The sequence below is a fragment of the Aulostomus chinensis genome, chromosome 14 (genome assembly GCF_037954235.1).
Source record: "Aulostomus chinensis isolate RoL2024-O1b breed Wild chromosome 14, RoL_Achi_v1.0, whole genome shotgun sequence".
In the NCBI taxonomy this organism is placed as follows: domain Eukaryota; kingdom Metazoa; phylum Chordata; class Actinopteri; order Syngnathiformes; family Aulostomidae; genus Aulostomus; species Aulostomus chinensis.
Window position 1 is genome coordinate 17,642,755 of NC_141333.1, and position 22,614 is coordinate 17,665,368.

The 22,614-nt window shown below is 42.4% G+C and overlaps 1 protein-coding gene across 1 annotated transcript; it reads right to left on the bottom strand.

The window, feature by feature from the left end:
* Positions 1-3,067: 3,067 nt before the first annotated feature.
* Positions 3,068-18,249, bottom strand: atp8b3 (ATPase phospholipid transporting 8B3). Its single transcript, XM_086225156.1, has 27 exons — positions 18,108-18,249; positions 17,741-17,832; positions 17,504-17,617; positions 16,476-16,574; positions 15,847-15,908; positions 14,958-15,030; positions 14,757-14,827; positions 14,330-14,421; positions 14,085-14,243; positions 13,120-13,208; positions 12,850-13,043; positions 12,555-12,763; positions 11,034-11,065; positions 10,197-10,353; positions 9,549-9,737; positions 7,761-7,873; positions 7,242-7,409; positions 6,989-7,100; positions 6,799-6,874; positions 6,589-6,712; positions 6,279-6,465; positions 5,723-5,946; positions 5,551-5,634; positions 5,258-5,482; positions 4,864-5,002; positions 4,359-4,489; positions 3,068-3,343 (listed from the first exon to the last, which is right to left on the bottom strand). The coding sequence occupies exons 1-27, from the start codon at positions 18,247-18,249 to the stop codon at positions 3,182-3,184; spliced, it is 3,519 nt and encodes a 1,172-aa protein (XP_086081282.1). The 3' UTR covers positions 3,068-3,181.
* Positions 18,250-22,614: the final 4,365 nt, after the last annotated feature.

Here is a 22,614-nt window from a genome sequence, read left to right on the forward strand (position 1 = left end):
AGTTTTGGAACTTGTGACTTGAAGCTTTATACTGTTAAAATTCCTTTTATTCGTTTGCTCATTTTTCTTGTACGTTCTCTCGTTTGTTTTTGCTACGGCATGTATTTAACTGTTTTCATAAAGGAAAAAGACATTGTGAATGTTTCTGTGGAGGGTCACACATGAGAAAAGATGAGACAGAAGAGAAGAATGGAGAGAAGGGGGCTACTCGCTTCAAATGTTGAGTACAAGCCCTCTCTAAAGGCGGGTATATTCAAAAAGAAAAAAAAAAAAGGAAAGAAAGATGACAAAAATACAATTTGGGCTGAATTTTAAACCAAAAAATTCGAAGATAAACCAAAGGAGGAATAACTGTTTACTCATTGTTAGCTTTCTTCTGCCTTTAAGTTGTCTTTTCTCTGGAAAAAAAAAGATTTCACAGTTACTTTTGAAGGTTCCTGGGTGTGTTCAAGTGCTCCTGATGTTCTTAGAATATTAAAGACCAGCACCTTTTATTGAAAAAAAAAGGTGCGCTTTTTTCTTTTGTGCATGGATATTGTATAACTGTATAGAAACCAACAGGAATGACCTGTGATTTTGTGGGGAGAGGAGAAGGACGGAAAGACCTGGGAGCGGGTGGAAGAGGGTTGGGGGATATTTTAGGTTTTTAAAAAAAAAGAGAAAAAAAAGGAGGATTTTAGAGGATTTGGGTTTTAGGCGTTGGAAGGGTCCTTGTTTTCAAGAATTTCTGTCACTGTTGGATTCACTGGTTGTGTGCATGTGTTGTTGCAACCCTTCCCCTTTCCCCATGTTTCTTTGATGTATATAAATCCAGACAGTAGGGGGCAGTGTGTGCTGGGGGAGATCAGACTCCTCTCCTCCCAATCAATAGCATTCAATCTTCATTCCTCAGCTTGTGGTCCTCACTTGGGTCCTGAAATGTGTGTCTTGCTTTTCCAAAGACGGGCTGTTTACTTGGAGTTAATCAGAGGGACGCACACAGGCCTGAGCGGCCCTGACTATACCCTTTTGTCTGTCTACATGCTTTTCTTCAATCTGTGTATGTGTGTGTTTATTTGTATTTTTGTGGAGGACAAAGTGTTTCTTTCTTATGTTCTTTTACTATGGGTTGCAATATTTGTCATGCAAAAATTTGAAACCATTTCTTACTGACTGACCGACCAACCAATCGCAGTACCGTCTGGCAACTGAACATCCCACCTGAAATGTAGCCAGCATTTCCTGTCAGACAGTATTTGTACGTGTCATTTCAGGGGGGGTGAGGGGGGTGGGAGGTTGCCAACGGGCCGATGTAGACACCCCCAGTCACACTGTGCTCTCCCTCTTCTGTTACCTGTTAATCAATCAGAACCAAGTGTCTTTGTGATGGTAGAAGACAATCAGTTTCAAAACAAGAAAAAAGGTAGAGAGAGGGCAGGCCAGTGGGGAGGAGGAAGGGGAGGGCAGAAGAATAAAATCAAGGGAAAAGAGGCTGTCTGAGTTGTGACAAGCTGTAGTGCCCGACTGCTGCATCACCCTTCACTCACGTCCATCTTTCATTCCATCACAGCCAGATCTGTGTTCAAGCTTGACAAGACACCGTTACACTACACTCCAAAACACTCATGAGACATTTTACATCCCCACCTCATCCCGCCAGTCTCCTATACTCCCACTGCCACAGTGTAGTGCACCGCAGGAGTGCCAAAAAGAGAGAGAGAGAGAAAGAAAACAAGAAAGAGCTGTGGTGCAAAGAACATCCTTTCACCCACCACAATTTCCTGCTTATCTATTGATGATGTAACCAGCCGCGAGGAATAAAAAATGGCTCCGGTTGGTGGCTTTTGCACACAGAACTATGCAAACACCTGACCCTCCAATCCTAATCGTTGCTGCTGGGTCAGAGTGTATAACCCTCATGCCCCTCCCCTCCACATTTAGACACTCACTTCATAGCACCCTCCTACCTTTCTCTTTCCTTCCCATGAGCCCGGAGTGGTCAAAGCACCCATCTCCCCTCACGTCACTCAGGGTACAGTCGAGAGTGTCCGGGGGAGACGAGCACTACAGCATGTTTCACCAGACTAGACTGCTGATGTCCTACAGCTTCACATGAATGCCCCAAACTGCCACTTACACCAAAATGGAGTCCATGTTGATGTTTGCAAGCTGCTCATGACTCCATTACTCTACAATGTTTGACTGCCTTTGTCCCCAGCGCCAAGGAAGGGCCACAATCAATGCAAAGACACTTACATTGTACATTTAAGTTTACAAAGTCGTCTGGAGATGGTGGCTTATATTGCACTTGGACAGACAGACAGACAGACAAACTGACACAGGCACATTGCCGGAGAGGGCGAGTCTGCCTTTTGAGAGTGTTTGCTGAAACCAAAGATGAAATCAGAGGTATGACAATCTGGCTACCAAACCTAGAAGACAATGTTCAGCTCTGGGCTGCTCTACGGGTCCTGTGATTTACCGGCCGTGTGGACATTCCACTGAGTGCACTTAGAACAAACACACACGCACAGTGCACAACATAGTGTAGAGCTTCACACACTCAGCTCAACTCACACACACACACACACACACACACACACACACACAATAGCAGGAATGAGGGATAAACCCACGCATGACGTCTGGTCAGAAAGCCTCTTTTCCCTCCTCCCACTGCAGAAGCCGGAGAGCCTGTGGAGGACTTTTAGTTTCACTCTAGTTGAGACTTTTGAGAAGGAAAAAAATCTGAGTAATAACTGTTACAGAAAAATAAAAACTTAAAAGGATATGGGTAAATTGCGTGTTTTGAAATAAATTAACAAATAAAAACAATTGTAAAACAAAGCCTTGCTGTCAGTGTGTTTGATCTTGGAGAGAATTTTGACTTTGTTTTTGTTTTTACCACGATAGGCTCAAAGACCCCAGGTATTCATGTGGTACTAGACCATCTACTACGAAGTAAAACATGAGCTGTCTGCCACATGTTTTTTATATCATACCATTTATTGGAAAACAGCAGCTCATAAACTGTCATAAACAACAGTACAGACCCAAAAATGGTCCATTGAGATTTTTTTTTCTCTTCTAAGTTGCAGTAACAGTATCTCCACGATCAACAATCACAACTTTGTCAGTTAGTCCTCAGTTTGATGTTCCATTTGATTTTTCACAGCAAGCAGAATCAGAGTCAGTGGGCTCATTACTTGCAGTCCTCACATGCTATGTTGCGGATGGCTGTCCCTGAGGCAATGACCTGTCCTGGCCCAGGTCCTTGAGAGAAGGCATATGAATAACGGCGGAGAGATGTCGCTCTTCTGACCTTTGACCCCAGTTCCACTGGATGCTGTGACAAGCTGTGGACCTACGTCGAACCCAGACAGAGCTCACATCAATGTCGTTTATGAGTATGGAAATGAAGCCCCATATAAAAATCAATGAGCATCAACTCCCTAAATATCAAGTAAAAAATGACATACGTTGGTACACTGTTGCAAAGTTTGTCATCTTCGAGTTCAGAAATTGATAGAAAATCCCTTTCATGCCGACTATCATGTTTTCAAACGTTTTCCTCACTGAACACAATTTATTGTTTACTGACAGGCTGCAAATATGTGAAGGCTATGAGGCTACGGCAGTTTTGTTTGACACATTTATCAAATTAATCAAATGAAAGTGTCTTAAAGGAACACAGCAACCTTTTTGGTAAATACTCTAATTTGTCGGTTTCCCCAAAGCCAGAGAAGAGTATGCGTGCGTGTGCAATTGACCCAGAGAGACCCAGAAGCCAGCTGATGGCGAGTTAGCAATGAACGTTAGTGGATGAGCAGGCTAGCATACCTCCATCCACAGTCATCAAATGGATCAAGGTCTTGGTTCGTTTAAAGGGAATCATCCTAATTGTCTCTTACTATGTCTGTCATGATCATCTGGTCTTCAGTGAATATTTTGCTTTGCTGGCTGAAGTTTGGAATTGCGGTGCGAAATCACAGCTACTGTCAGGAAAGAAGTTCTAATGTTGAATTAAAGTAAAACAAAAAACAAAAAACAAAACAAACAAAAAAAACCTTTGGTACTTAACATTGCATATAACCCTAATGACAATGTAAGCAAAGACTGTTTTTGGAGAAACGTATATTTGATGGGTGTTAATGTTAACACATCCCATCCACACAATTTTTAAAAGCTAACTAGCAGTCAGTTAGCCTCTGTTTGTTCTCAGCTCTAAATTCTTGCCTGGTCTGGGGAGGATGACAAATGACTTTATTCCCCCCAAAAATCTCTCTCCCTCTCACTGTGTCTCTCTCTTTCTCTCTCCCACTCTCACTCACACACACACACACGCACACACATACTTGAGTCACAATAGGCCGACTCACCTTGTGTGTACTGCGGATGGAGAGGATGACATTGAGGGCACGGATGGCTACTGACGGCAAAACAGCTGTCCAGGCAGTGAGCAGAGCTGTGAGCCACGTGACCGGATCGATGAAGGCTTTATCTGATACACCTGATGAAAAACACACATACACAGACAAACATGCACACACGCACACACACACGCATTCACACACACACACACACACACACACACACACACACACACGCATTCACACACACACACACACACACACACACACACACACATACACACAGAGTTAGCAAATCAATTCACAGGGATGATGACAGATCCTTCTCCTGATAAGATGAACAGAAAATGAAACTGCATCACGCAGAGCCCATTATCAAAATGGACCTTGCGTGATGCAGGGTTAGCTGTATGCGCTCGCCTACATTTGTCTTTGGTATAATCTGGATCAAATCCAGCAACTTTTACAGTGCCCTAAATGTCAGAGTCAAGGAGTGAAATGGGTTAAAGTGTACCGAGAAAGTAATAGTCAGCAGGTGATCTCTGGAATAGGTGCTTGCTGTGGGTGATCCTTGTGAACACGATGAACAAGCCGATTGAACAACACACAGCTGCTACATTGAACTTCGTCCAGAACCGGGTCACCAGCACAATCTGACAGAGAGATGGATCAAATCATTCTGGGATAAAAATCTGTATTGTTAATTTCTTTTTATTTGGAATAAATAAATAGCTTTGTCATCATAATTTGCATAATTTGGCATGCTCCACCCACAATTTATGGATTCAGTTTGAATTTAATTTCGAAACATGACAAAGTTTCATATTCTCACAAAGTACGCAGATAACATTTTTATGTACATATTTGAACAGATTTTTGTATGAAACTATGAAGATATGAACCCTGACCTCGATTGTGACAGAAAAAATGGCTGCCATGGAGATAGCAACTGCCATCATCTGGTAGTCATCAGCCGAGTCATGGAAGACTCCACACGGGATGAAGAAAAGAACAAATGACGTGTAGACAGCGTACAGCAGCGCCACTGTCATGACCAGAGGACTGGAGAGCTCCTGCGTCTGTCCAGACTTGTAAAGCTCCGGCCATTTCAGGCTGCTCTCTGCACTCACATCCTGCAATGCAGAGAAGCAGATGTCAGTGTTATGACAGAAATATTTAGGGAATCAGTCAGTTCCTTCACCTGTTCAAACAGGGCCAAGCACAAAACCGGGGGCGCTGAGTAGAAGGCAGTGTACAGACCGATGAACCATGTCTCATACACAGGCTGCAACAGACAAACAGTGGATGGAAAAGTCAACGTTGTCTCCATGCTGACATTTGCTTCACTCTACAGCATTGAATTGATGTCTAACCAGAGAACTGAAGCCATTGAAGAAACCAAACCAAATGTGCACCAGAGCAAAGCCACAGGTCTTATACAGGAAGTATCGCAGGAAGAGAGAAATGCGCCGGTAGGACCAGCGCCCGTGGACCAGAAGGAGCCTCTGCAGAAATCTGAATTGAGACAAAGCAAAGTCTGCGTTCTGCACTGCCTGACCTCCCTCCACTCCGGTCAGTCCCACACCAACATGAGCCGCTAATGTTTGAGAAGGACAACAGTCACTGATTAACATCAACAAAATATATAACAGTTCGCTGATTAATTACAGGTTATTTCACTTCAGAGACACAAAAACATTTTGACTACTTGTTTTTCCATTTAACGGTGAGGGAAATCTTAAGCTCTGGTTTTGTGCATTTGCTCCTTTTTGAAAAAGGGAAAAAACACCTCAAGTCAGTGTAATTTTTTTCTTACAAAACTGGGGGAGTTTTCCATCTTTTGCTGTGTCTGTCAACCTTTTCTTACACAACACTTCAAAATGTGCATCAAAATATATTCATAGAATTGAATATCATCTCCTAACTTACTCTTGATCATGTTTACATCATTGGCACCATCCCCGATGGACAGAGTGACCAAGCTGGTGTGTTTCTTGACCAGCGCAACGATGTTGGCCTTCTGTCCAGGGGTTACACGGCAGCATAATACTGACTGACACTGTGCTGCCAGGCTCATGAATGCCGCCCCCCACTCTGGTCTCTGCTCAAACTCCACCTGCAGTACAACACAAAGGTGAATATTCTAGTTTTTACTCTCTTCCACATTAACAACGTGGTTTTTAATCGTACAGAATACATTCAGCAGTCAGTCTGTCTTTCAGCTTAGCCTGGTGTTTACCAGTTCAGGTCCAGTCAGAACTACAGCCATCTTTGCTTTAGCCATCTCTTTGTCCATAGCGAACAGCTCCATCTTTCTGGCCTTTAAGAAACTGGCTCCTGGGTCTGGGGACTGGAGTATCTGTCTGAGAGGCAAGCACACAGAGATCAATGGGATGATGTGGCTAATGAGTGTGAATGTGTGTAAATTTCAATATTTTTAATTGATAACCTCATTAATTGCCAATTCAGTAATCTGGTATCAGCATCAAGTAGTTTGCACGAGTATCCGATATTAACTGCAGTCTCTACGAAGATCAAAACACAGGAAGAAGAAGAAGAAATGGCAATTAGCTGTTATGCTGCAGCTCCAGTACAGAATTTGAAAAGGGTACATTTCCCCCTTCTGCTACTCGCATTACCTTTTTTGTCCCCTGTTAGTACCCACACCTTAATCCCAGCCTGCTGAAGCAGAGCAATAGTCTCAGGAACACCCTCCTGAAGCCGGTCCTCTATTGCTGTAACCCCCAGGAGCTAGAAGACACACAAGTTCTGTTTTATTTCGGAGTGGAGGATGATATACCGATACCACGTCTGAGATGAGTTATCTACATAGCACGATTATATCACAGGAATTTGAACGAATATTTTCGTTTAAAGCTTCGCTGTACATGCCTGTAGCTCTGTCTCCATGTGGTCATAAAACTTTTCCAGATGTTCCTCACGGTCACAAGTCGGCATGGTAGAATACTGCATCAGAGTTTCACTCCACTTCTCCCACACTTTCTCAGGAACAGATCGAACCGCAATACACAAAGTCCTGAGACAGGCCTGGGCAAACAGCTAGCAGGATACAGGTTAACACATTATTTCATCGGCTCCACGTTATATTTAGGACAGAATAGAAGAACTGAGGAAAAACACAAAAAAAAAAACAATTCAGGAAGATTTACACAAAAGACCACAGCCCAAATACTTCATTGACACCCTGCTGATCATTGACAAGAATTTCTAACCGAGCCTGAACTCAATTAAGTATTGAGAAAAAAACAGTATCTGCAAACTAGTCAGAATGGGGAAAACGACGGTGGTTGTGTGTTATTTTGAGTTATTTAATGATGATGTAGAAACCAGAAGTTCCCGAGGTCCAGCTCTGTGTTTTCTGTGTATCTAAGAGAGAAAAACCAAGTTCACCTGCAGGGAGTTTTCATTCCTCTCCCTGTGAGGACAGTCTCTTTGCAGTCTCTGCAGGATCACTATGTCAGCTCCCTTGCAGTACAGCTTTAACCCTCCCTCTGGCTCCCTTACTGGAAGGAAAGAGCACAAAACCAACATGGATGCATCATCCAGAGGAGAGGCCGAATTCCAGGGCTTTTCACTTGAAAAACAAATGCTCAACATAAAAAAATGAACACAGCAATTGGCTCAAAAACATCAGCAAAAATTTCAGCTGCTGAACTTCAAAGCTTCAGCTGAAATAATCTTCAGCGAACAAACCACATTGAGCTAGTAGAATGAGCTTTTCCTTCACGGCCATATTTTTTACTTATGACCTTCTGAATTTTTTGTAGAATAAACACGTATTTTTTGGCTGATTACTCATTAAAATTAAGTTGAGCCGACTTCGTTTGCACGTTATTGCAAAGGATTGCTGAAGTGCAATGTAAATAATCACAATAACTTCAAGGTCACCTTGGAAGTTTAAGTTGTAACACAGTCGTAATCAAGATTCAAAATCACCTGAACATTAATGTCTCTTTCTGTTGGTTTCAGACACAAAAGAAAATAAAACGCTTGATGAAATGAGCAACGATCTTCAGTCTCCCTCACTTCTAGCCTTCTCAGGACTTTCCCACAGTCACAGTTGAAGATCAACCACAGCGCAATCCTCATAAATCACAAAAGATTAGTTTTAATGTGTCCGTGACTGAATTTAGATCACCCAATCTACATGAGTTAAAAAACATTAAATCATGATTTGGTTCTCCACAGACTTCTCTCGACTCATAGATTTGTCAAATTAAACTTTATCTCGTTTATGCTAAATGCTGTGATGGCAAATTACATTGATTAAAAAAATTCAAATCACAAAATTAATTACTACACGCTAGATATGTGTATCAACATTAGTAGTGTTAGCCAAACCTTCATACACAAGTCTGCTATTGGTCTTATCACAGATGAGATCATGCCAAAATCCGTTGCTTTCCTCGAAGTTATTTTCAAATGAAATATATTCACAATGGAAAAGTTATTTTTTTGTTTTTGTTAAACTTACAGGTCCTCTAAAATAGTGGTAACTGTCTAAATTTGTTTGTTTTGTACGTTTAGGGGACTTAAATCTGAGAGTTAACATAGCTTAAGCTCAAGCTGCCACCCGTAGCTCCACCTGCTCACGTCCCCGTCTGTCCATCAGTCTCTTCCCTTTCTCTCTCTCTTTATCTCTGTCCCTCTCTTTCCTTCTGCATATCAGTCTTCCTCCATTATCTGTCTTTGTCTCTACCCGCTCTCCCCAACCGGTCAAAGTCCCCATTGAGCCCGGATCTGTTCGATGTTCCTGCCTGTTAAAAGGAAGGTTTTTGTCACCGCTGTTGCAGGATGTGCTTGCTCATGGAGATTTATTGAGTGTAAATTCATTGAAGGAGTGAGGTACTGGACCTGCTCTACTTGTAAAGTGTCATGAGATAACTTTTGTTGTGATTTGGCGCTAGACGAATAAAATTGACTTGACTTGATTTAAATGTTGCTCCTAGTCAACTGAGTTTAAACGAAACACAATATTGAGTTGATGTAATCAAAATCACTATTTTAATTGTGATTTGAACACAACCCATCAAAGTAATGTTTGGAACACTGAATGTTTATCTAAATCAAGAAATAAAACTTTTTTATTTTGCCATCAAGCATTTAATTGTGGTGGTTGTAAACGGTCATAAAAAGAAACAAACCCTGTATGATAAAAACAGAACAGGAGAGTCTCACCCAGTACAGACATTCGTCTTCTCTTGCTGGTGAAGTCGAGCAGCGCCAGCAGCTGATACTCTCGAGTAACACCGAGCTCGGAGACAGTGATGGAGTCTCTTGTCCTGGAAAGGAAGGCGTATCCCAGCTCCCTGGCAGCAATGACAAGGGCCTCTTCATCTGGCGATGCAGCCTGATAAACTGGAAAGCCTGGAAGAATGAGGTCAACATGTAAGACAAGTAGATAAACAGGAATGCTCCATTGTCTGAAATGTTATCCACGCATGTTTTCAGATTGTCAAATTCGGATCAGATCAATGATTTATATGTTACACATTCAAGCTGACTCCTCACCTTAGCTCCCTGCTAGCAGAGTTTATTCATCCCCCGGACCACATGCACTCTGACCAGGAAAACTTTTGATAATTTTTTTTCTCATTTAGGAAGAAGACACATCATTACAGTCACACGGGTGATGGGTCACCATTTCATTTGTGTCCTATGACCTCACAACAACCGAATGACCTGTCACACTCTCCTGCAGGCCAATCTTTATGATAAAATCACCCAAACTATACGCTAAGATGTCGCCCAAAATCTGCATGCTGGTTTGTAGCATCACCCGATGGACTCTGAGTAATGCCTATATTCACAAACATCAGACCCCACCTTCCTTCCACTCTGTCATGACGGAGTGGCACACACTGAGCGCGGTGAGGAACTGTCTGCTGATTTGACATTGTTGTCCTCGTATTTTCTCCACCAGGGTCGGAGCCGACATGAACAGACCCCCACAGGAGAAAGGGTTCCAGCTCAGGTCCATGGGCTACAGATGTTCAGGGAGAAATATTACTGCACATACAAACACAGTGCTGTGTTCCACCACAGCTCACAGGACTGCGCTTGGATACACTGAGTGTGTGTTTACATGCAAACTAATAAATAATTAGATTTTTGAAGTTGCCAGATAATTCAAGTGGTCATAATAAACAGCATAATCCAATATCCCTACAGATTAAGAGAAGTCTGATAAACACACCAAGTTTTTTTGCCCAACCTTCATTTATTCAGTGCATGTCCACAGACTATACTTTTTGCAGTGGGAACATTGCACACACGTGGATGCACTGTTGGAAAATCAGAAGAAGAAGAAGTAAGTACATGTTGTTAAGATGCCAACATGGCAGGCAGCAGTGGTAAATAAATGTTTTGGAGTGATGCAGAAACAAAGATCACGCTCGCTGACAATAAGAATATTATCCTTTTGGATGGGAGAAGATACAGGAATGGTGACATATTTGAGAAGTATTTTTGAAAATCATAGCGCGAACAAGAACAACAGTCCAGGTAAACCCATCAAATTACACTCCTGCCATTACCAATTTATTTCCAGATTCTGGATTATTGTTTGCATGTAAACACACAGCTGATGGCAGCAAAAATTAATGACAAGAAAGAAAAGATGGCAAAAGAGGATAAACAGTGCAGAGATATAAGTGTAATCACCTCTGTGTCCTCTGCCCTGACTGATGCATCGCCTGCAGAGGGAGAAACATTAACTCATTTTGTGAATTAAAACTCATTTGACAAATAGATGCAACACATGTTTTGAAAAGGAAAAGCTCGGAAAGAAATTAAGATGTGTTTTACTAGCCTGAACCAGGAAGAGGCTCAGACATACGGCATATGGTTGATGTGATTCTGACAAGGTTTCAATTACAGTCTGACTTCTGTGGGTAGAGATCATATGAAATATTTAGTAGATGGAGTCCTGACTGTTGGAGACGAGCATGTTAAGTGTATCCTGTTGTCTCATCAACACTGTCTCGGAGGAAGCTGAGTTGCATCTATGGGTTACTGGAGGACACTTCCCGAGGGAGGTCTCTGTTCTTAAGGGGATCATCTTTAAGCGCCTGAACAAGCCCCTTTGTTCCTTAAGAGGGGATAGCGAGGCACTGTAGGGCAAAAGGAGATGTAGCTGTATACCAGAGGGTTGGGTCTGTAGAACCTTTACTTATATGTCTAAGTATTTCTTATCATAACTCTTCACCCGTCGATCGTGTCATAGTGTAGAAGCGAGCAAGGGTAGACCAGCAACTCACGGATAATTCAATTCGACTGCTTGTAACATGGCAACAAGTCTCATGTATTGAGATGTGAATCGGCTGAGGAAACTGACAGTTTCACCCTCCTGTTCAAGATACGAAAGTTTGCATTTCACTTTTTCTAACAATAGCGACGGATAGCAGACAAGTTTTGGCAACAAATAGTGCAACTGTGGAGATGAGAGTGGTCCTTCCTTTTTACATTTCCTTCTCAGGAGTCCTAGTAATTTTAGAATCAGGCACATAGTATCTCAAAACTCCAACAAAAAAAAGTTGTTGGCAACTGGAAGACTGACTGCTGCTACTAAACCTGTCTTAAACGGGAAGAGGAGAATTACCTTTGGCAATCCATCATACTGCTACTCATGCATTTGGCCCAGAACCCACAGCTTTTCTAAGCTGAATGGGCAAGACCGAGGTATGCTAACCTGCCCATCCACTAATGTTTGTTGTGCCAAGCTAACTAGTATTCAGCTGGTCTCTGCGGACCTCAGCTTCCTCACGTACAACCAGAGGAGATGAGGATATCTACCTCCTTGTTGGGTGGACGGTAAATGAGCTAAATTCCCCAAAAGCTGGAGTGTCCCTTAGAAATCATCATGATTACCTCCTGATATGTCTGCATGGGAGACATATAAAGTTATTTCAAATCATGAGAGTGCTACATTGTTCATTGGACGTGCATCCTGATGAGGGAGACAGCTGAGGAGGACTAGACGTCGGGCGATGTTACATGTGATTAAATGGAATGTTTATTTCCTCCTATAGCAGGAGCATAAAGCGGTGAGTGAAAATTAGGCTGCTCACAGCAAACAATGCAGATGTACCAACGTAACAATAAAAAGACTACAAACCCATATACTGTGGGGGATTTAGTAATATCAAATGAGTAGAAGTTTTGGAATTGGCCTTTTATTGTTACCGTAAATCTCCCCTGCTATGCAGCACTCTCTAAAGAGCAGATGGTTCTGGGTTAATGTTCCAGTTTTGTCACTCAGCAGGTATCCCACTTGGCCAAGCTCCTCATTCAGTGAGGTGTTCCTGGCCTGGGCAGGTTTGTCGGTCGGCTGCCAATACATCTCGGTATCCCAGCCAATAAACAGGCTGTGGACTGAGTGTATCACCTCAAACCTGCAGACACCCAGAGAGCACATATAACACTACAGTCCAGACAAACACATGTATTTACACATTCCAGTATTGTAGCTGGAACTCACGTTATGTAGAGAGCTATGGGCAGAGCCGGGCTCAGCAGGATGATGTAGCTCCAGAAGACCAGGAAGCCTGAGTAGACTGGATTGCCATCAACCACCAGAGTGGCTAGATCATCTGTACGGCTCATGACCCAACTTGAAAACACACCGTTTCCGATGGCGAGAAGGAGCGCCGTCAGCAGGATAAACATAACTATCTGAGGATCCAAAAGAGACATACAGTTTCTAACAACTCCACCAACTGTCTGGTGCTTTTCATCTACCACTACTCACCGCTATCACCACTCTGTTGAGAAGTTTCTCCATTCGAGTGGTCTTCGCTCGCAGTTTCCCACAGTTCTTCAGGATCTTAGTGTCCGCCCCTGGTGCAGAACAGACAACTATTAGATGCTATAGCTATAAGTGAAGTGGGAGGCCACGCAACATCCAGAGGATGAGAGTTCAAGCCCTTATGTCAGTAAGCATCTGCTGATTTGCCCTTGAGCAAGATGCTGAATTCTTACCAGCTCTGAGGGTATGTGACCCTGACGCAGAGAAGTCAGGGCTAAGAGAGAATTTCACTTGCACAGATCGATACAGGAACACATTATATTTTCTACAGATGTTGTCTCAATCTCTCTCATACACACTGCTGAAACACTGATCTGTGTGTGTGTGAATATGACAGCACTGAAGCGTATATCATAATTGCTCTGGGACAGAAACTGATTCCAGCTTTTGACAAGTACATGTCAACCTTGATCATACTTGTCTCATAGTAGGTTATGTCAAACTATGTGAGGAGGGTTACTTATAATCAACCCGAACTGGGGTCATATCGATATATAGTCTATGATTAATGGTATAAAAACCCATCTCTGGAGGAATTTGATCTATTGATCCGCTTTACCAGAACTGAAAGGGTCACAGCCGTGAGATCCATGACACCTCCAGTAATATCCGATCAATGATCACTTAAAAGACAGGAGAAGCCTCTGATCTGTGAGACGTTAAGAGACCCGCATTTAAGACACCGAGTTAAGGGCTGCCCATAATTAGCAGTATAATGTATTCAACATAATAAAATTTGTCTTTGAAGCCTGCGAAGGCCAGAGTAGAAGGTGAAATGAGGATATGTGAGTATCTCAGGCTCTATGTGAATATGTGTCATTTCAAAGAGTTTCTATTTATCCTTCGTCAGACCAGAGTGTATAACTGGGTGCACAAACAAAAACACTTCTGCATCTGTAGAGTCGTACCGGTGTATATGACCAGGCCATATGCAAACTGTGTGTTGCGGAGGACTGTTCCCCTCAGGAGGACGTGCTCATTCTCCAGTGGGAGACACTCTCCTTGCCAGTGCAGCTCACCTCGGAAGGTGTACAATCGGTTGTTAGGTTCCTCACAGAGCACAACACCTGTAAAATAAGAGGGAACACAATGAAAAATTGGACTCTCTTTTTTTGTTCAACTTTGAAATAAGCTTTCTCTAAAATCTCTTCACCATCGAAGGCGGCGAGCATCTCTTCGAAAGGTGGAGTGGTCAGCTTGTCGTGTGTAGCACTGAGCGCCTGACGGTACTTGAGGTTTGTCTCTCTGTGTGAGGAAAAGTCTAAAATCAACCCCATGATCTATATATCAACATTTATTGAGAATCTTCTTTTACTTGTTTTAATAAATGCGAATCTGCCATTTCACCCTCCGACGGACAAGTGTGAGACATTTCTTGTAATTTATGTATTATTTTGTTTTAAAATGTTGCACATGGCTTCAATTAATACACTACAACTCTATAACTTGAACCATACAAAAAAAAGTTCATGATGAATATCTGATTTCCCTGTAAGAATGGATTAGGTTTGATGTAGGGAAAATGTCGATGTCTCAAGGAACACAAAGGCTGAGTAAAAGTACGTATTAAGCTGTCTGACCCATCAATGTCTGCTGTCTCCACATAAGAAAGACTGTGAGGTTCGGTACTGCACAGGAGGAGAAGGTCTGCCTGTGAGGAAGGAAAGAGAAACAAACAGCAATCAAACACAACCACAAAGCATCTGTCCAAATAGTTCGCAATTGAGCTGCTGCACGTCACTCTGAATACGGATGATCAGAAACCGAAATGACAATCTCACTGGGACAACTTGGTTTTTGTGGATCCGCACGATATCTCCCACACAGATATCCTTCCACTGCACTGTGCTGAAACTGAGACAGAAGGCAGTCGAATAGTGACACAATCAAAAACTTTCATAACAAGTCAGGTAAAACCAACCAAGCTTCGGTTGCACATCGGCCTATTTTAATTTTCAAACTGAAGGAAGGGACAGTATTTGCTGAGTGCTAATTGGGAGTAAAAACCCAACTCTAAGTTAGTGTGCTGCTACTGAGACGTCTGCCAGATTCCCACTTAAATCCCACCGATGGCACAATCCCACTTAGATTTTTCAATGAAATTATAACATCACAAACACATCATAAACCACATCACACTCACAATATCGGTCAAAATGATTGCAATTAGATAACTTTTTTCAAAATCTCACTGCCATAGTCGGAATATTAGCCAGTCAAGCTTAAGAGCCTTGAGCTAGGCTTTGAAGGACTCAGTCAAGGGGGCGGACTTTATGGGATGGAGGATTTGATTACCATACTTGGACCAGGAAACCGTAAAACACGATTTCCCTGAAGTGAAATTTTAAAATGTTGACAAACACGATCAATTGTGTAACATTCACAAAAGAAGATCATGGGTATTGTTTAATTAGGTTCAATAATGAATACAGAATCAATCACCCGATTATTGATAAATGACTGAAACAAAACTGTCTGAGGACAGACAAAGAAGTCATCAGGAGGTTGGTCATCCTTCTTGTTTTCCAAGAAATGCTCTGTGTTTTGTGCTGCTCTAATGCACATCTAGGGATTTACACTCTTACACTTCATTAGAGCTTCATTAGAGGGTTGTTTCAAACAGGGACAGTGCTGATTCCTCAGAGAATAACCCACTGTCTTTGTCCTCACCTCTGGGAGATGAGCACGTCACAGGGTCGAGAGTTAATCTCGGAGTCGCTGCGTCTCCTTGCCTGGCACACAGATATAGAGAGAAAGACAGAACCCCCCCCCCCCCCCAAAAAAAGAGGATGAGAAAGAGAAAGACAGAGAAAGAGACTGAGAAGCGTGACAAGGATGGAGAAAGTGTGCGTGAGGTTGGACATGAAAGGTTGAACAGTAGAAAGGAGAAACGCCATTACGGGGCTCTACAGTGACACCAGCTGTGAGATTTACACCCTCACTAAATGATTAGTCAATAGAGAGGGGTCAAGCAAGCGTTTCACCCAGAGCTGTTAACGACCGTAACTCAGTGATGCACTTAACCAGCAAATTCTGCATGCAAAACATCACGCCTGCATTTAAAAGGAAAAGCTCTAATGATAGAGGAGAAAATTAATGCTACTGGGATGACTGGTTTTGTCAATGAGGAGAGGACAAGGTGTCAATGAGGACAATGAAAGGGAGAAAAGAGAGCACGCATGCTTGAGTGTGAGGTGTATCTACGCGCATGCTTGAGGTCGTTTAGATATTTGTTTCTGAGTGAGAGCCTGGCGAGCCGTCGCTCCCAGAATGAATGAATGAGTGAGTGACAGTCTCACCATGTCATTAATGAGGTCTTTCAACCCTCTCACGGAGAGAACAAGGAGCAGTGGCATGATGGTGATGTACCAGGGGAAGGAGGAGATGGAAGGGATAGACTGGATACCAACAACAAGCACACACAGAAGGAAAGAGTCTTACATACTGCATGATACACATACACACAACAATACGCATGGCATCTAGCAGAGGAGTTGGGGATGCCAGTGAAGACGGCACCAACATCGTGTTAACGAAAACGTTTAAGAAGTTTCCCTCATAGCAAACTGAGGCAGAAAGATTGTTTCACTTCCTTTTTTTAGGCATCATCTGTTTTTCTTAGAGAGGTAATAATCGAGTAACTCGGGATATTCTATAATATTTTTAATCATATTATATCCTCAGACTTTGACACAAGTATGATGTCAGGAAAAATCTACATGGATACTTGCAAAAAGTCAGTGTTTAACTGAACCCCAGTGTCTTGACTTAATATTTCTTTTTCTTCCATGGGAAATAGAAACAGTCAGTGTTTTGGAGCCCCTGTTTTCATCACCTCGGTTGGAAGTCAAAATACTCGAGTAAGTCTCAACCAAAAGAAGAAAAAAAAAATCAAAAATAATACACACTTGTATATATAAAGAACTTGTATGTACAAATAAATCAGACTTGCTTATCTGTTTGGTGGTGTCTAAGGAAAAAAAAATCTTCTGTAAAAGTCCTCATGTTTGGTTGCCAACTTCCTGTAGGGAGGCAGACTTACTTAAAGTCACAGTGACATCTAGTGTTTGTAGGGTAACACATCTAAACTGGCTGGTCCAATCAGGAAGAGTTAACTAAAGTATAGTGACACAAAATATTGAGAGAAATATTAGAGGGGTGGGGAAAAGATCAGAATAACTCCCATGACTTCAGTCTTCAGGTAGAGAAAGATTTATATATTCATTTGATTTAGCTTCTCCAAAGAGTTGCACTACTTCTTATTCAGAATATTTATGGTGGAAACATGGTGGACGGGCAAGAGAGAACAATCAAGCCTTCACCTGACCTGCAACACCACCATGAGGAGGAAGAAGAGATTGGCTGCTCGCTGGAACTGCTCAAACAGCGTGAGGGGCAGGAACGTCAGGGCCGTGTACTTGTAGCTGCGCACCCTGTTGTCCTGGCAACCCACAGACACGGAGGAGTACAGGGATTGAGAGAGACGCACACGAGAGGCGCGACACATCAACATCAGCGTGCCGACAGGAGGGAGGTCACCATGAGGAGGAATGGAAGCGCTCACTTGGTATCGGCCCCAGCGGAAGCACAGAAATGATTTCCTCTGTTTGTGTTTGTGGAAGTGGCGGCTGTTTGCCCTCACCTCCCATGTGAAGCCTGTCAGACACAACAGTTAAACTCTTAAGTTTTACCTTTGGAAACTCTCTGCGCACAAAGACGCATAGTTGTATCATTTTCATCTGAAGGGAGATGGATTTTTGTTAATATCCCAGCGTGTGTCACGACCCTTTAATCCTCCCAGTCAGAACCTGAAGGAGGCAAAAGCCTAACATCTGCAGAAGAAACATGATCCTCTATAAGAGGAAAAGAAGGACTGGCAGGCTGCTAAAATACATGAGACTACGTATGAAAGGAGGGAGATAAAAACATACCTAATTTAACAGGTTCCTCAGGCATGGTGCTGAAGAGACTGACGTTCTTTGAAGGCTCAGATAATGAAAGACACACCAGAAGCAGCTGCTTATGCCCCCCTCTGAGACTCAGTTGCAAGTCTTGTAACTTATTAGCCCACATCGTGTCATCGCCATGCGCACCGTGAGACCATGACGGAGAGAAAAGGTTAGGAGTCACTGGCGCTGATGTAAACGTTCCATAATTTCACAGACCCTCCACCCCCACCCCCAGCAATAACTTTAAAAACATTCCTGACCTTGCGAATTTCATAAACAAAATATTAGTAATGATGAAATACAGAGAAATTTTCCAACGTTTCTGGTTGAATGTGTGAGACGAGACGGCTCACATCAAAATATTTACTCTAAACCTGCAAGACACAAAATCACAGTCGGCTGACGAGCGAGAGGAGACTTTATCCTATAATTTACCTGCTATCAGGAGATGGACCACATCAGAGCAAAGTCTGGGTGACTACTGATCCTAAAAAGTACCTGTGATTTAGAACGTCCCGAGGTGTTGAATTTTAATAACTCATAATCCTTGTGCGTGTTTACCTGCAGTGATGGCCCGGACCGTCCTTTAGTAACATGGGACACCTACAACCAGGTGACATAGCAGATCCATCGATCACAGGGCTCCACTGAAAACCGCAAGAGAGGAACATGGTTATTTCCATAAACATTCTTCTGCTTTTCATAATATGCACCTGCCTCATCCCTCCCCCTCTCCTTCCTCTCTCCTCATACTGCTGCAACAAGTCCGCGGTCACACCTCTGTGTGGCTCCCAGGTGGTGGCTCCGGTATCACAGGGAGCTCCCAATACACCTTACCTGAAAGAAAACAAAGGAATGGATGTGGGGGTTGGGGTGTGGTGGGGGTGGGGGTCAACCATGGTAGAAGAGAATAAACAGGCAAATTACTGTTTTTGTTTATCTCATTTTCTGCTAGAACTGTAAAACCATTTTAAATCGTGACACATCACGAATGAGACCCGGAAACGTTTAAAACCTGGAATGTTTTGAACTCATCTGAAAAGATTTGACTGTCCCAGAATGTCTTTATGCCAGTTTTTTTGTTTTTGTTTTTGTTTTTTTTTGTACTGGTGCAGCAGGCATCAGCGGGAGTGTTGGTTTACAGTTGTGTGTGAAAGCAAGAAAACTTGGATTCAGATGGGATATTCATGGCCAACACTCGAGTTCAGTTTTCTTTCCACTGACTCCCATAGATCGTCATTATCACAATTCTCATCTATATTCAAGAACATATACTGTATAACCTTCTCATACAAAGGTCATTAAACACACTGCATGAACAGACCATAACGAATACATTCAAAAAGGATGCAATGTGACAATAAAAATTAAAATTCAAGAACAGAGAAGTTGAAGTGTAATCGTACTATTTGAAGGGATTTATAAAAACATAGAAAAAGAACTGTCTTTTAACGTAGTTTTACGTTCAATGTGTCTCCAGTTTAATGTATGTTTGCTGCAGTACCTCCCGAATGTGCTCCCAGGAAATACATGATAAAGTGTACTTCATAAGTGAGATTTGTTCATTTTTGCATTCTTATTTCAGAGCAAAACTCATATTTGTTTTATATTTACTCACACCAGTTCAATAAATGAATTTAAAATATGAAAGACACTGCACACTTGGTACATGCGGTGATCTATTTAAAAGAATTATTCATCTTTAGGTAACTTAAAATAAAGTAATCAAACATTTATTCAGGGGCAGCATGGCTCAGAGGTAGAGGGGCTGTCTAGCAACCGAAGGGTCGCTGGTTCGATCGAGTCCTTGAGCAAGATACGGAACCCCTAATTGCTCCTGATGGTCCTGCAAAAGACTGGTGATCCATCCAGGGTGAACCCTGCTCCTCGCCCCATGTCAGCTGGGATAGGCTCCAGCACCCCCCCCCCCCCCCAACCCTTAATGGATAAGCAGTATGGAAAATGGATGGATGGAACTTTTCTTCAAGGGCATGAGACAGCCCTTCTCTATGAGTCTAATGCCACCTAGTGGAAAGAAGCATCCATTGCAATTCAAAATTTGGATTAACATGAAAATGGAGGAGAATTTGTAAAGACCCAGACCCCAGAACAATAGACAGTTCATTCGTTATGTTATCTCACTGTCAGTTAAAATCACCATTTGTGGTTTATCTCTCTCAATTCTCCTCTCTATGTAAGCGGGGCTGTCCCACAAAGGCCACATATCAGCCCCCGAGGCCTTACATACACTCACATATATATATATATGTATGTATATATATATATATATATATATATATATGTGTGTGTGTGTGTGTGAGTGTATCTAGGCTAATCTCTCCTATCTGCTTATACAGCTGGCTGTGCAGCAGGGTGGTTAGACTGATGTGGCGGCGGCTGCTCTCAGGCTGCCATGAACAACGAGAGCTAACAGGCCGGGATTTTCCACCACAGTTTAACTGTTGACCGTCACTGCTGCCAAGCACAAGCAAGAAGTGTCTCTTTCAGCCTGTGAAACCAAAGTGAAACCAAGTCGAAACTGATGCATCTAATGATCAAAATTTTAAAACTGACTTAGAGTTTTAAATTCATGCTAATCAGTTCCTTTCAATCGTTACTGTCATTTATACTTGAGAAGGCTGTGACAAAGCACAATGAAATTTTCACAACAAAATGAGCATCTTAAAGCATTACAATACAAATGTGAACACATAAAAATCGTCATAAGAGGGAGACTGATGGGGTATTTATTGGGCATTTTGAAGTAATCCACATTGGTGGATTCTTTTAAGAATGTTTTCAAATATTTGTCTGGGTTAAAAAAAATAGATTCGTATCAATGTAATGCTCATAAGAATAGAACGTAAAAAGCAGAGACGCTGCTGGCCGGCTGCTACTGTGCACACCAACATTGTTATTTATTTTTCAATTTGTATTTATGCAAGCTTACAAATTCTTACAGAGCTTTTATCACCTTTTCACCACTCATTTCAAGAGGGGACGAGGCTGATTGATACTCTAAATTGACCGTAGGTGTGACTGTGAGTGTGAATGGTTGTCTGTCTCTGTATGTTGGCCCTGTGATGGACTGGTGACCTGTCCAGGGTGAACCCCGCCTCTTGCCTTGCCCACAACCCTTAACAGGATAAGCAGTAGAAAATGGATGGATGGATGCACAGAGTTCTGGGTATGCAACATTCAGCGTTTGAACATCTGTCATGTGTACATCGGGTATCAGGTGTTATATTTGTACAAAGTCATTGGGCCTCATTCATCGATGTTCTCACACACAAATTTGTTGTTCCACTCTGTAGGGTCCTTTTTAACCCACAATTTAGCCTCACAAACGGGAAGTGAAACTGATGTTGGTATTTATGACTTCTTGCTCCTAACACCTACTGTGTATTTCAAGTAACATGACAGTTTTTGCAGGCCTGGATGATTGACAGTTCCTCTCGAGGTACACAATAGATGTCAGGAAAAAGGAGGTAATCTGTCAGTCTAAATTGATGGCTAAAAAAAATTCCTCTAGTGTTGGAGAACAAATTTGCGGATTTCACGAATGAGGCCCAATGATCCCTGCGCTATAAGGAGTCAAATAATAAAATGTTGCATCACAGTAGCTTCACTTTTGAGGTCAAGGGCCAACCGAAACACTGCAACCTTCAGCGATATTTCTTATTTTCATTTTTCCTGGAAATGACTATTTGACAAAGACATCCCATTTCAGAAAGCAGTTCCAGACCACATATTGATGTTGATACCGCAGCAACAGCACATAAACAAATTGCTGAAAGACACAAAACCCTCTACAGTCACAGAGAAACCAGATTTGTACATTGTGTGATTTGGTATTCGTCTTAACCTCTTTTTTTTTTAACTTTAATGCCAAAAAGCATTCACGTGTATGATGTCAAACAAGCATGACATTGATAATGAAAACCACAGTTGGTGAGACAGCCCTGAAGCAGACTCTCAGTGAGCAGGTAAAACAAATCCAGCTATTCTCTCACTGCTATTGTAAGATCTTTATGTCACACAGGAGATTCTTTCCTCTCTGGCTCAGCTTCCAGTTACGAGCACAGCCTCAAGTTAAGACCAGTGTCCTACGCTACATTGGATACCACTTGATTCGCAAAGCAGCAGCATTTCAAAATAGAGCAGGGTGGGTTTGGATTGGAAAATAAAAACAGAAAATGAAAATCACACAATGCCAAAACTGATACCCCCCACCCCCCCCCCCCCCCCCTCCAAGTGATGACTCATTTTTTTTGGCAACACTTTGCTCAGTGAATTGTGTGGGTGTAAAGAATCCTGGCAGTACTAATGATATTCTAATAAGACTGTGGTTTATTGTTGATATTATTGTTTAAAACATGGCATGGAAATCATGAATGGATGCAACTATTACACCTCAACACGGCCCGACACACTGCTGGTCGACACGAGCCAGTTGTGGGAAAGCAGTGTCCTACTTTCAACGTCAGTG

What these genes read in the sequence shown, in the direction of transcription:
- atp8b3 (XM_086225156.1), bottom strand. Translation starts at nt 18,249, where the DNA reads ATGTGGGCTAATAAGTTACAAGACTTGCAACTGAGTCTCAGAGGGGGG. An exon ending in ACAAAAACCAAGTTGTCCCA is followed by an intron (nt 14,828 to 14,957) that starts GTGAGATTGTCA and finishes CCTTCCTCACAG; the next exon opens with GCAGACCTTCTCCTCCTGTG. An exon ending in CTGAATTGGCAATTAATGAG is followed by an intron (nt 6,713 to 6,798) that starts GTTATCAATTAA and finishes CTTGCCTCTCAG; the next exon opens with ACAGATACTCCAGTCCCCAG.